This window comes from Microtus oregoni, unplaced genomic scaffold (assembly GCF_018167655.1).
Source record: "Microtus oregoni isolate MIOR12 unplaced genomic scaffold, Mior012 000000F_ref0000247, whole genome shotgun sequence".
In the NCBI taxonomy this organism is placed as follows: Eukaryota; Metazoa; Chordata; class Mammalia; order Rodentia; family Cricetidae; genus Microtus; species Microtus oregoni.
This window is the reverse complement of record NW_024543059.1, coordinates 55,007,506-55,021,139: the sequence shown is the minus strand read 5'-3', so window position 1 is coordinate 55,021,139 and position 13,634 is coordinate 55,007,506. Positions and strand designations below refer to the sequence as shown.

The 13,634-nt window shown below is 46.9% G+C and overlaps 1 protein-coding gene across 5 annotated transcripts in view; it reads right to left on the bottom strand.

Annotated features, from left to right (window-relative positions):
• Positions 1 to 13,393, bottom strand: part of Nexn (nexilin F-actin binding protein) — a 29,848-nt gene extending 16,455 nt beyond the window's left edge. Inside the window, exons 1-3 of one of the 5 annotated variants that reach the window (XM_041636912.1) lie at positions 13,268 to 13,393; positions 1,733 to 1,805; positions 214 to 405 (exon numbers count right to left, since the gene is read on the bottom strand). In XM_041636912.1, the coding sequence (XP_041492846.1) occupies positions 214 to 405; positions 1,733 to 1,759 (219 nt within the window). In that variant the 5' untranslated portion in view covers positions 1,760 to 1,805; positions 13,268 to 13,393. Of the gene's footprint in view, positions 1 to 213; positions 406 to 1,732; positions 1,806 to 12,323; positions 12,382 to 13,267 lie in introns of those variants that run through there. The other 4 variants (XM_041637027.1, XM_041636954.1, XM_041637100.1 and 1 more) reach the window with 4 other exon arrangements.
• Between the last annotated feature and the right edge of the window lie 241 nt (positions 13,394 to 13,634).

Genomic DNA, 13,634 nt, shown 5'->3' with positions numbered 1-13,634 from the left:
GGAGGAGGGGGATCACAGTGGGGACTGCAGAGAAGGGAGGAGGGGGATCACACAGTAGGGACTGCAGAGAAGGGAGGAGGGGATCACACACAGTTTAAATTAGAGTATAAATATAGGCATTTTTGTTATAATTTATATAAAATGTTAGTGTCAATAATTCATTAAAATAAAGAAAAGTAACATTTTCACGAGAATAAAATAAAATCAGATGACCTCCTGCTTTCTCCTGTTCCATTCTCTCTCTCTAACATATTGTTCTTGTCTTCTTTGCTTTTCGTCTCTAGATCGCCTTTGATTTCTCTCTTCCCTGGCCTTCTGCATGGCTTCAAACTTATCCTTTACATCGCCCTTGCCAAGTTTTGGCACATAGGATTTGGGGACAGGTTTAGATGAAGAAAGCAGAATCTTCGTTAGAAGAAAGCAAAGAGAAGGAAGTTTAAAAAGAAGAAATTAGGCAAGGATAAGAATAAGACACATCAAAATACTCATCAAAACAAACAGAAACAAGTTTCAAACGCTTATTTGGATCACCACAGCATGATTAGATGGTCTCTAAAACTTTAGTTAATTTCCTTAAGTTACACGAAATACAAGAGCAGAAATTTTGCTAAATCACCACTTCTTCAGAAACGAAACCCCAATTAAAGGTAGCATTCTACTGAGGCTTGAGGCCAGTACAATATAAAAATCAAATAAGGAACTCTAATTAAAAACTGCTTTGTATTCTATTTCCCACCCTATTCCTAAAGACTCGGATTGAGGATTGTCATTAACAAGATCAATCGCAGTAAAGGATATGAATTTGAGAACAAAGCATAAGATTGGGCTTTCAAGGAAAAGCCCATATTACAAAAAGCATTATTGCTGTTGTATTAGACAGGCTAGGCAAAGCTGAAGGCCAGCCTAACCCCGCAAGAGGTGAGTCAGCTTCCTGCTGTGCTGCCCACGCGTGACTTCCTAAAAGCTCATTAAAATGTGCAGGGTGGCCCACCACTGAGAAGAGGCTCCGAAAGAGAGGAAATCTGACAGGAGGCTAGAGCAATCAATGGTTCCCCTCATCAGAAACTAAGGCTGTAGACTCTTCTCATCTTTTTCAGAAGTTAGTTTCTAAAAGAGGTTAAAAAATTGAGTGTCAGAATGCTAAATTCTCCTAACGACAGGGACAAGCAGCTTGCTGATCTGTACCCGATCTGGCTCCCGCTCATCTGCTGCGTGTAACTGTCACTGGTCCATTCAAGTTCCTTAGCTTGTCACTTCTGGGTGTCAGCATCTGGGGCCTCTCAATTCTCAGTGACTAAGCCAGAAAAAGGGTGGTGCTAGAAGATGCTGAGCCCTTCTTTTCAGAGCGAATTATCACCGCCAATGGTCCCAGTCTCAGTAAAACCACTTTGAAGGAGTCATTACTAAGACCAATGTATTTAAAATTCTTCCTAAGACCCTAGCTCTTCACTGCCTTCCAGAAGTTTGGTATGCATGTTTCCCAGAACCCAGATTAAAGGTACTGAACCAAAACTGCGGACAGAACCTTCTCTCATTGTACATCCTAATGTTACCAATTACAATCACCGAAGTATGACCCTTCCCACAATCCTCCAGTCAACTCTGTATTGCTCATCTCTTCCTACCTTTCCAAGTCTCTTCCTGCCTCCCCGTTCCGTACACACACACACACACACACACACACACACACACACACACACACGAGAAACGAGAGCTTTTGAGATTTACTTACCTCTGCCTTTTGCGAAATGTCATTCATGTTTGCTCTATGTGGTTTGGGGCTGAAGCTTCGTATATTTTTGTATCTGTAAAATAATAACAACATTTCTGGGTGTTGCAACAAACACACATTTTTATTTTTAATTTTTTTATTTTTATTTTATGTGCTTTTGTGTTTTGTCTGTATGTGTGTCTATGTGAGGGTATCAGATTTTGGAGTAATAGACAGTTGTGAGCTGCCATGTGGGTGCTGGGAATTGAACCCACATCCTCTGGAAGAGCAGTCAGCGCTCTTAACTGCTCAACCATCTCTCCAGCCTCAGCACCTTTAATCCCAGTACTTGGGAAGCGGAGACAGGCAGATCTCTTGGAGTTTAAGGCCAGCCTGGTCTACATAAAGAGCTCCAGGTCAGTCAAGGTTACAAAGTGAGACTTTGTCTCAAACAAACAAACAAAAACCAAGTTAGTATTAAGAATTGTAATAACCTTCCCTTTTATATGCTGTATATTTCATCAGTATACATTTCTAAATATATAATTTATATACTTATATAGAAAGATATAATTTTTAAGTTATAAATTTCCCTTTAGAAGTTCAAATAAGTAATTAGTTGTGATAATCTTCAGCTCTTTAAGATTTGTGGTACATCCCAGAGGAGCTTGCTGAGCCCACAAGAGCACAGGAGTTACATGACACTTCCTTTAAAACCATCCTTTTGTTTCCTGTAATTTGACTCTTAAGGATGAACACTATTTGATTGTAACACGGCCTTTAAAACTGAACCTTTCAAGCTGCTGGTGGCGTACACCTTTAATCCCTCTGAATATTTGCCCATTGTATATTTGTCCATTTACCCAATGAAAAACATTTTGGTTATGCTGTTTTGGTAATTGTAAATGAAACTGATATTAAACATCTATGCACAGGTTTTTACGTGGACAGAATAAATACCGAGTCTTGATTGCTGGCTGGCGTGGTAAGAATGCGCTTGGTGGAGCCAGGTGGCCAACTGACTTTGGAAGTGGTGCAAGCTGCTGCACTCCACCAGCAACGCGGGAGAGTTCGGGTTGCTCTCCCCGTGTCCTCCACCAGCAACGCGGGAGAGTTCGGGTTGCTCTCCCCGTGTCCTCCACCAGCAACGCGGGAGAGTTCGGGTTGCTCTCCCCGTGTCCTCCACCAGCAACGCGGGAGAGTTCGGGTTGCTCTCCCCGTGTCCTCCACCAGCAACGCGGGAGAGTTCGGGTTGCTCTCCCCGTGTCCTCTGATGCCAGTGTTCTGGGCTGTGGTTGCTGTCGCACTGGATACGAGCTCATTTTAACTTGCACTTCTCTGATAACATGAGATACATTTTCGTATGCCCACATCCCACGGGCATATCATCTCTAATGAGATGTCAGTAGTCTTTCCTTATTCGCAGAAGGATTTGTTTGTTGGTTTGTTTTGTGTGGCCTGGAACTTTTGATATCCCCTCCAGTCTACCCCGTGAATGCTGGGGTTATAGGCATGGCCACTATACCCATAACACAGTCATCATTATTTCAACAATAGCATAGAAATTTAGGGTTTCATGCACTACACTGCTACTTGCTAAGAATCTACCCTATGCTGGCTTTTCTCTGGGAGACGCTGAGGAAGGGAACCCTGAGTAGACAGGCAGGCACTGTCCCCATCCTCCTGTTCTTTTTTTTTTTTTTTTAATTTATTTATTTATTAAAGATTTCTGTCTCTTCCCAGCCACCGCCTCCCATTTCCCTCCCCCTCCCCTAATTAAGTCCCCCCCCCTCAGCCCGAAAAGCAATCAGGGTTCCCTGTCCTGTGGGAAGTCCAAGGAACCCCCCACCTCCATCCAGGTCTAGTAAGTTGAGCATCCAAACTGCCTAGGCTCCCACAAAGCCAGTACGTGCAGTAGGATCAAAAACCCATTGCCATTGTTCTTGAGTTCTCAGTAGTCCTCATTGTCCGCTATGTTCAGAGAGTCCGGTTTTATCCCAGGCTTTTCCAGACCCAGGCCAGCTGGTCTTGGTGAGTTCCCAGTAGAACATCCCCATTGTCTCAGTGTGTGGGTGCACCCCTCATGGTCCTGAGTTCCTTGCTCGTGCTCTCTCTCCCTCTGCTCCTGATTTGGACCTTGAGAATTCAGTCCTGTGCTCCAATGTGGGTCTCTGTCTCTGTCCATCCTCCTGTTCTTAACAAATGCCTTGGAACCAGGTTTGTAAGTAGTCTGCTTTTTACCTGGATGATTTCATAAGGCTCCAGCCCAGCTCTGTCAGCCCTGGAAGGCAGGATACTCAGTTGCATGCCTAGTGACCTGCACACTGCACTTAGGTTCTGCCCTGCTCTTACTTCCGTACCCAGCACACTTTATGCTCCCTGCCTAGGTTACAGATCACTTGCTTTCTGGATCCACCTTGCAGCTCTAACTAAAATAAATCTCATCCTGGAAACCTTTACAACATGCATGTATAAACTGCCAAGTCTGAAGGATTCTCTAATTCAGTTTCTAGTCCCGTGGTAGGAGCTGGGGGCACAGTAAGTGTGAGTGCTTGTGTGTGCACATACCTGTGTATGGCGTGCGTGCATGTCTGTGTTGAGAGGTAGAGACAGTCTCTCAGTGAACTCTGAGCTCACTTCGATTCTGCAGTGCTGACCAGCCAGTGACCTCCAGGGAGCCACAGCCTCTCTGCTGGGACTGTGGGTGTTGTGTGCCCTGCACCCATCTTTTTATGTGGGTGCTAGCAATCCAAACCCAGGCCTTCACATTTGTGCAGCAAATGCTTTGCTGGCTGAGGATCTCTGTAGCCCGCAGCTTCCATCCTCACCGTAAACTATCTGTACAGTATTTTTTTTTTTTTTTTTTTTTTTTTTTTTAGTTTTTCCAAGACAGGGTTTCTCTGTAGCTTTGGAGCCTGTCCTGGCACTAGCTCTTGTAGACCAGGCTGGCCTCGAACTCACAGAGATCCGCCTGCCTCTGCCTCCCGAGTGCTGGGATTAAAGGCGTGCGCCACCACCGCCCAGCCTGTATGGTATTTTTAAGGCAGTCTTTGGGCCCTCTTCTCAGATTCCCAGCACCATGCATTAATCACATACAGCTTTGGTGCGATGTTCACCTCTCGTTAATGTGACATCTGCCTCGTTCCGCCTTCTTTGCTCTGTAGAGCAGGGCCAATGGTCACAAGAGGGAATGTGTTTTCAAAGTAACTTCTTACTTCAACACAACCATGCTTGCCAGCAATACCTACAGTATTTATACATGTCCTATAAATCAATAGTATCCATTTTCACAGTTTACTTCCCTCCAGAATCTCGGCAGCTATTTTCAAGTTGCCAACTCCTTCTCAATGGGTCAAGACGCAATGAGAACAGCCCCTCCCACTGCTCAAGGGCTCCTGTCCTAGCACAGGTTCTGGAAGACGCTGAACGAATTTGAATACCAGATTAGCATTCTTGGTCACAGAATCCAGAAGCCCCACAGTGATGCCTTGCACTGGTTCTTCTGGCCTCGCGCAGCCAGGCCTTCCTCTCTGTGCTCCTTAGCTCTGCTCTGTCCCTCAGGGGAGTGGCAGCAGAGTGCCCATGGAATGAAGAGTCCTCAGCTGACTAAGCCTCCTGCAGAGTACCTCAGACTCCAGGGTTTTCTTATTGACTTCCTCCATCCTGACAAGTATATTCAGTAACCGCTACCTACCTCCAAGACCTTTTAAAAGTCATTTCTTTACAAATGAAGTACTTTCCCAAACTAAATAATAAAATTGAGATTCTGTATGCTACCCCTAAACATGGTTCCCCTTCCTTAAGTATAAGATATTTGAGTTTGCTTAATTTTCTAGGTATGGCTGACAAGTTTTAAATATAGATATTGTTAAACATGCTCTACATTATAAGCCTAATCTGTCTTTTTTACCTTTATATTTGGAACCTCTGATGTGAACCCTCACAGATTCACACCCAGGTCCATCCCACCAGGCACAGCTTGTTTCAAATGATGCCACCTGTTTCACGTATCCTGAGTAGCACATCTTTCAGCAAGCATGTCCTACAGGCACCTCTACTTTATACACACTTTCCATCTTCCCCGTTACCAGCCACACGCTCACACCATGTGTGCAGCATACCCTTCTATCCAATCATGTCCCTGCCAGGGAGGAGACTAACCACTCAAAGCAGTGGGGAAGGCTCATTTGTTGTTATAAAGTAAGCAATAAAAGGGTCCTTTAAAAAAGACAAAATGCAGGGTCTTCCACATAGCCCTGGCTGTGCTGGAACTATGTAGACCAGGCTGGTCTTGAACTCATTCCACCTGCCTCTGCCTTCTGAGTACTAGGATTAGAGACTCTGCCCACCATACCCAGCACAAATATAAGGATTTAGAAGAAAACAAACACAAATTTGTTAGGAAAGCTTTCCTAAGTTAAGAAGAAGGATGGAAACAAGGTATGTGCTGTGCACTAAATGATGGAAACAAGTCACGTGGTATGTGTGCTGTATAAGTAGCTCCCGTTTTCTTTTATAATTTTAAAGCTGATGACTATGACAGAGCCAAGAAATGAGGAAATTAGCTAAAGTGGAGGCTACGAGTGGGTAAAGGCCACGAGTTCTAGTCCTGGACCCCACATAGGTGGAAAGAGAATTGACAGCAGAAAGTTGTCATCTGACCGACACCCACACACTGCAGCAGGCCCCACTCCCACTAATAATGATGGGGTTTTTTGGTTGTTGTTTTATCAAGACATAATGATTTTTCAAAGCTAGATAAAATAGATAAACATGGGTGCTGGAGAGATGGCTCAGCACTTAAAAGCACCGTCTGCTCCTGCAAAAGACCTGAGTTTAGTTCCCAGCACCCACATAAGCTGCCTTGAGCCATCTGTTAACTGGCTCCAGAGGATCCAGCACCTCTTCAGTCTCCTGCAGACACCAGGCATGCACACGGTGCACAGACACACATGCAGGTAGAGGATCCAGCACCTCTTCAGTCTCCTGCAGACACCAGGCATGCACACGGTGCACAGACACACATGCAGGTAAAACATTCATACACTTGAAATCAAAGAAATCATAAAACTAATAAACATGTAAATTCAGAAATGTTTGCTGAGCGTCTGTCTACAGTCTGTTAGGGTCAGTCCATTATACAATGACAAAGAGAATAAACTATGTTCTCACAGCACGCGAAGTCTGCACAGGATGCCCTGGACTATAAAACACCTAAGGCTCCACCCACTTATGTGCATACGGATGTGGGCATGCACCACAAGACACACCTTTGAGGAATCAGTTCACTCCTCCTACCAGGCTGATCTCAGACACGGAGCTCAGGGCTCCAGGCACGGTAGTGAGCATCTCCATCTGCCGAGCCAGTGCTCCAGCCGGTTTCTGTTCCAAGATCAGAAAATGCACTGATACTATAAAGACATCAAAGTGCAGCCTGCATGAAGTAGGGGTTTAAACATCCGGGGCGCAAGTAAAACCCTGTTTTTGAAGATGCTGGATAAGTTTTATTTATATAAATTTATCTACAAATAGGGTGATAAAATATATACTTACTAGTTCACTTAAATAAAATTACAAAAATTATTATCACCATAAAACACCAGAAAGTAGCTATGTCCCAAAATAAAGATAACATGGAGAACAATATTGTTTTATAGTTTTGAAAACTCAGAATCTGGCTTAACAAGAGAGAAACACATCCTAACATCTACTTCCACGTGCGAATTACTATGGGATGTTGTCTTGACTGAAGTCCATAAAGAGAACATATGGAAAGTGGTGATGTTGCTGACCCTATGGTACAGGGTTCTGAGAATCACCCAACAGAGCATCAAATCGTCAGTTCTCACTCCAGGAAGTAAAAACTGAGACTGAGATCTACTCAGGGTATTTAGAATGATAAATGAAAATTGGTTGAGATTACTTCCTATGCCCAGTAACTGAACACCAAAGGACTTTATATATCTAGGAGCACATGAGGGTTTCTGACCTGAGTGTTAGAGACTTTTGTGTCCGAACAGGCAGATGCAATGCCGCTGGCTTCCACACGGGGGCAGCAGCAGCATAACCGTGCCACCCTAAAGAAGTTCTAAATGTAATGCCAGGCAGGCCCCTTAGAACTGGAGAAATGGTTCAGCTGCTCTTCCAGAGGACGCAGGTTCAATTCCCTGGGCCATATGGCAGCTCACAATGTCTGTAACTCCAGTTCCCCGGAGAGGACTCCCCCTTCTGGCCTTTGCTGGCCCTTCCACCCACACAGATATATTCTCACACACAAACAATAAAATACGTCTTCAAAGAGCTAGTCAGGACACTAGCTGGGACACTTTTTAAATATCTTTCTTCGTGTCTGTATATATGTGTATGTTTGAATTCAGCCTTGTGTGCACCACAGCATGCACGCGTGTGTGAGGGGCAGCCCTCACTCGCTACCTTGATGAGACGGGCTCTCTCACTGCCTGTCGCAGGTGCCCTACTACCTGGCTGGGAGCTCTAAGGGCTGGCTTGTTTCCTCTCCTCCCCACCTCCCTGGAGGAAGGCTGGAGCGCCGATGTGAGGGCACGGGCTTTACATGGGCTCTGGAGGAAGGCTGGAGCGCCGATGTGAGGGCACGGGCTTTACATGGGCTCTGGGGATTTAAACACACCTCGTGCTTCACCGACTGACCCATCTACCCAGCTCCAGACCACTGTTCCTTAGGCTGTGTGACGTCAGGGCGCCACATACATGCCCTCCACCACCGAGCTTCACCCCTACCCCACCTATAACAACTTTTATTCTAGACTCTCCAGACCTATGTGTAACCTCTGCTTTCTCTGTTTTATTTCCCTTCACATTTTAGACACACAACCACAGCATTGCAAGAACAGCAAATAATGTACAAAATGAATTTGAAATCATAGCTGCCCATCAGGTACTGTGATGACCTTGCTAATAATCTCAGGAGAGCGAAACCGCCCAGACAGTGGCAGCCACACACCTCCCTTTGCTGCAGGACTGCAGGGGTTTGCTAAGTCAGCCAGGCTGGCCTCCCAATCATTTCCTTGTTTATTCATTTGTTATTTTAGAGGCCTGGTCTCACTTTGTAGATTAGGCCCGGCCTGGCTAACTTTCATTCCTCCTTCATCCTCCCGGTGCTGACAGGCTCACAAGTGTCTACTGTCAGGCAGGGGTTCGTCTCAACTTTTAAGGAAGTTTTAAATGAGAAACTTAACAATACATACTATATATACAGACAAATCTATATATACAGAAAAGTGTTAAAACCTAACTCTTTGAAAGAAACAATGAAACTGTTTTGAACTTCACAAAATTTAAGCCTAAATCTTTATCATTTTTAACTTGTACAAAAACATTTAGCCAGCCCTGGGAAGTGCAAGTCTGTAACTGGGCAGCCAAGGCAGATGACTGTTAGGAGCTGCAGGCTAGCCTTGGCTGCACAGCAGGACCCTGGCTCAATATAGAAAGGAAGAAACCGATATCTAACCATATTGTAGTGATGTGAAAATTACAAACCGGAGGGACGGCGCCCTTGCTCAGCACTCAGAAGCCTGAGGCAGGAACCACAAGTTCAAGGCCAGTTAGGACAATGCAGCTAAGACCCTATCTCGGCAGAAGAAGGAGTAAAATGAAAGCACACGATAATCCTGTCCGACGCCTCATCACAGCTCAAGAGGGGGAAGCCAGACCTCACCATCCTGCTGACCTGTTGTGCGATGAACACCGCTCAGAAAGAGTGCAGGCAGGAACAGATCTGACTTAGCTTACACTTCCGGGTCACCGTCACTAAAGAAAGCTCAAGCAGGCCAGGGAGAAACTGAGAAGGAACACTGCGGCGGCCTCCTCTCAGGTGCCCCCACTTGCCCACAGAAGCATCTTTGTACGGGCCAGAGCACCTGGGTCCTAGTCAGTTAACACAAACTCGCACAGACACGGCCACAGAACAACATGAAGAAACTCAGCTGAAACTCCTCCCCGTGACCCAGACCAGGTTGACAGCTGATGTGAGTTAGTGCATATTGCAAAATAGACATCCAAAGCAACCCCCCAAAAGAAACACTAAGCTGCAGCCCCTCAAAAGAGACACTAAGCTGCAGCCTACTCTGACATTCTTCTGTAATAACTATAACCTCCTGCCTTTCCGTGGTTGGGATACTTTTCAAAGTGTATTTACCACTCCGGAGCCCTGGTAATAAAATCTGTGTGCTCCTCAATGCTGTGTCAGTGATAGTCACACTGCTCAGGACACAGGACAGGGCCAAGATGGGAGAGGTAACAGGAATCAGCCTAAACAAGGGCGCCCCGAGATGATCACCCACCTAAGAGAACAAGACAGCAACATCAGAAACCCAGGATAGGAAACTGCCTTCAGGAGACTCAGGGGTTGTAACCGCTGGGCTTCCTTCCCCTATCGAAAATGGAAGACAGCCCTCACGAGGACCACAGTTTGGATGGCAAGATCTGGAATTCCGGCTGAGAAGTCAGTGGGGCAGTGGGGTAGAATAGTAAGTCATTCCTTTTCCTGGCCTAGTTCGTTTCCTCATGTTATGATGAGAAGCCACTCTGGCTGAAAAACGACTCAGGGATGGAAGGTTACCTGTCCAGCTTACCTGTCCAGGTCACCAGCCCCCCAGGGCAGGAACAACTGAGGCCTTCTGCTTGCCCAGCTTTCGCACACAGTCCAGGGCCCCCTGGACAGTGGGCCAGGGGATGGTGCTGCCAACCACTGAGGGGCCTCCTGCGCAGTGGTCAGGTGATCACCCTTAGACATTCCCACAGGTTAATCTAATCTGCGCTCTCCTGTCCCGCCACGGACACTAGGCTGTGTCAAGTCAGCCAAGCTGAGATGATCAGCAAGCTCCAGAGGCCACGGCAAACACTGCTAAACATGAATGGAACGAGGATGGAGGTCCGAGAAAGGACTTCTGTACCGGGATCTCTTCCACTTTCTGAAGTCATTGGATTGGCTTCAGCTATCAATCCATGGCCATCTCCTGTTCTGGGAGACACACTAACACAGGTGTCCCTGAGTGTTAACTTCCTCTCCCCGCTTCTTAACACTACCTAAGAGGATTTTTTTTTCTTTTTCTTTTTTTCTTTTTGAGGCAATGTCCTGGAACTTTATAGAGCAGGCTGGCCTTAAACTCAAGAGACCCACCTGCCTCTGCCTCTTGAATGCTGGGATTGAAGACCTGTATCACCATGCCCAGCTTTCCTCATTGTTTTAAACCGTGTGTGTGTGTGTGTGTGTGTGTGTGTGTGTGTGTATGTGTAGGAAGCACACTGATAAGGCAGCAGTGGGTATGCCCCAGGGATATGCAAGGCACTGATTTCCAACCCCAGGAGAGCACCATTATCAAAATGGACACCACCAGGAGCTGTTGAGAGGCAGTCAGATCTCCTGCTGCTCTTTGCATAGATATCAGTTCGGGGGGGGGGGGGGGGGGGGGGGGGGGGGGTTGGAGGCCTCTCCTGGCCTCTGTGCGAACTGCATCCACACGGTGCACACATACATGGAGTCAATACACTCATAAAACATAAAAAGCACACTATCATAAAATAAGCCACTATACAGTGGATATTTAAATTTAAAAAGCCGCAATTTCAAATGTATGTACTATGTAACTAATAAAACCAGAGGGCAGGGAAGAAACTGCACAAGTCATGTGGACCAGAGTGGTCCAGTGAGAGCAGAGGCATGCAGCTGTCGGTAGGCAGCAAGTCCGTGTCCTCCCAATTACGAAGGAGACCGAGGAGCTTCGTGTGAGGCTGCATAATGAAAAGACACCAAGAGACGTCTATAAACACGCGTGGATGTGTGCCACGGTAACGCTCCTTCACAGTCGCCCCATCTCGGTTCTCCTAGACACCTATAACTGATATCGTTTTAAACAACGGAGCTTTCTCCCCACAAATGGAGCCCATCATTTCGGGCACTTCTTTCTAAGCCAACGAAACCCCCAGTTAATCTCTCCCAAATGTATGCACATAGCTGCCGTGCCGTTCACAAACAAAGCCCTAACCTAAATGCTTCAAGTGAAATTCCAGGACAAAGCGCTGTTCAAAACCTAGATAATGCATTCCTTGGCTGACGCTAAATATAGTCTTCTCAAGATGACATACATTTTGACAATGATCAGCCTTACATGTCAAGAGTTCTAAAATAGCACAGATCCCATTTTAAGGAAAGCAGAAAAAAATTGCTCCTCCCTCAGCATCACTGCAAATCTATTAAACCTATTAAAGCCAGATCGCATCACACTCTGCTAGACGGAAAACTAGATTTTGTTGCAGTTTTTGCATTGGGCTAAGTCAACCGTTGCAGGTAAAATTCAAAATTGCACTCATTTCTCTTAATGATTCCTCAGAAGCATCAGGCAAGGGACAACACTAAGCTGGGCCTGAGGGTAGAGGCCTGTAAGTCCAACAAGTGCAGGCTGAGACGGGAATCGCCTTCCCGCCTGCACTACAGAGTGAGTCCACGGCTAGCTTGGACAACCTCGTAAGATCCTGTCTAAAACAACTCAGTGGCAAGAGCGCTTGCCTAGCAGGGACCAACTACATCAAATAGTCCGTTTATACTACAGCCCACCCCCAAACAAACAAGACTTTCCTTCAGTTAATTATGCACTTCAGAGATAGTTTGAATCTTCTTACAGCAGCAGTTTAACCTATAAAAGAATAATATTGGAAAAAAATTATATAGTTCGCTCAATTTGGTATGACCAAGCCGGTCTGAAAACGTGAGTTCGTTTCATGGAGACGTGCTCCTGCTGTTGCTTGCCCAATGGGCTACTGTCGTATAAACTCATTAACAAAATATGACTGGTGAATGACACCCCATCACTATTCTCAGAGCGGGTCACTGGCGTCTTTTCTCTGCTTGCCTGTCTCTTTCCAAGGGCAGCCACTTTGTGAGGGCGGACCATATGCTATTTTTACCACATTATCTACGCTCAACTCCTTCTCCACTTTGTGGCCTTAAAAATAAAATTCATATCTCAAAGCCACTGGGCAATCACCTAATCTCTCAACTTGATCCTATCTCTCTCTTTCTCATGCACATATGTATGTATGCATGTATATTACATATGTGCACACATTGCATTTGAACATCTCACAGTTTATTCACACGGTGTCTTCACTCCGATTTCTAGAGCTAGCAACTCAACCTCCAAGCATAATCCCAGTCTTGGCGATGGGAAGCAATTTGGAGACCCGGGATGGTAGGCTATAAATCCCTTGTTTCCCAGTTTTCACAGGGACCTATGAGCAATTTCTTCAAAACCACAGCCACTGCTGGCGGAGACTGCGGCGGGCACGTGCTGGGCCACCGAGAACTCACCCGCTCGGACCCTGAGGGTCCCCGGCGGAGGAGTGGACACACACTCGGCTCCCCGGAACACTCTCCCCCAAACTCAGCCATCCAGATTCCGATAAAACAGAAGACCCAAGGCCTGGCAAGGGACCAACCCGCAGCCGAGGCCGGCGGGGCAGAGCGCAGTGCTCCCCGCGGGCCCGGAGCCCCTCCGTGTCCATCCCACCCAGCCCTCCTACCCGCCTGTCGCCTGGGCGCCGCGCCGCTCCTCCAGCTCCGCGCTGCGCGTCCGGGTCTGCGCGCTGCCCACGCCGCTCCAGCCGCCCCGAGCCCTCTGGCCGCCGCGCGCCAGCAGCAAGTTTCCATAAAAGTCCTGGTGCGCAGCCGGCTCCCGCATTCCAGACGGGCCCAGCGCCCGCTGCAGCTGTTCCGGGACGCCAGGCCAGTCCCCAACCCCCACCGCCGCCGCAGCTCTCGGAGAGGGGTGGAGAGTCACCCAGAAAGGAGAGGGGCGGTGGCTGCCACTCGGGGCTGCCTCCTGGCAACCCACCGGCGCGTCCCTGCCCCAGTACCCCATAAAAACTCACTTGGAACAGCTTCCTTCCC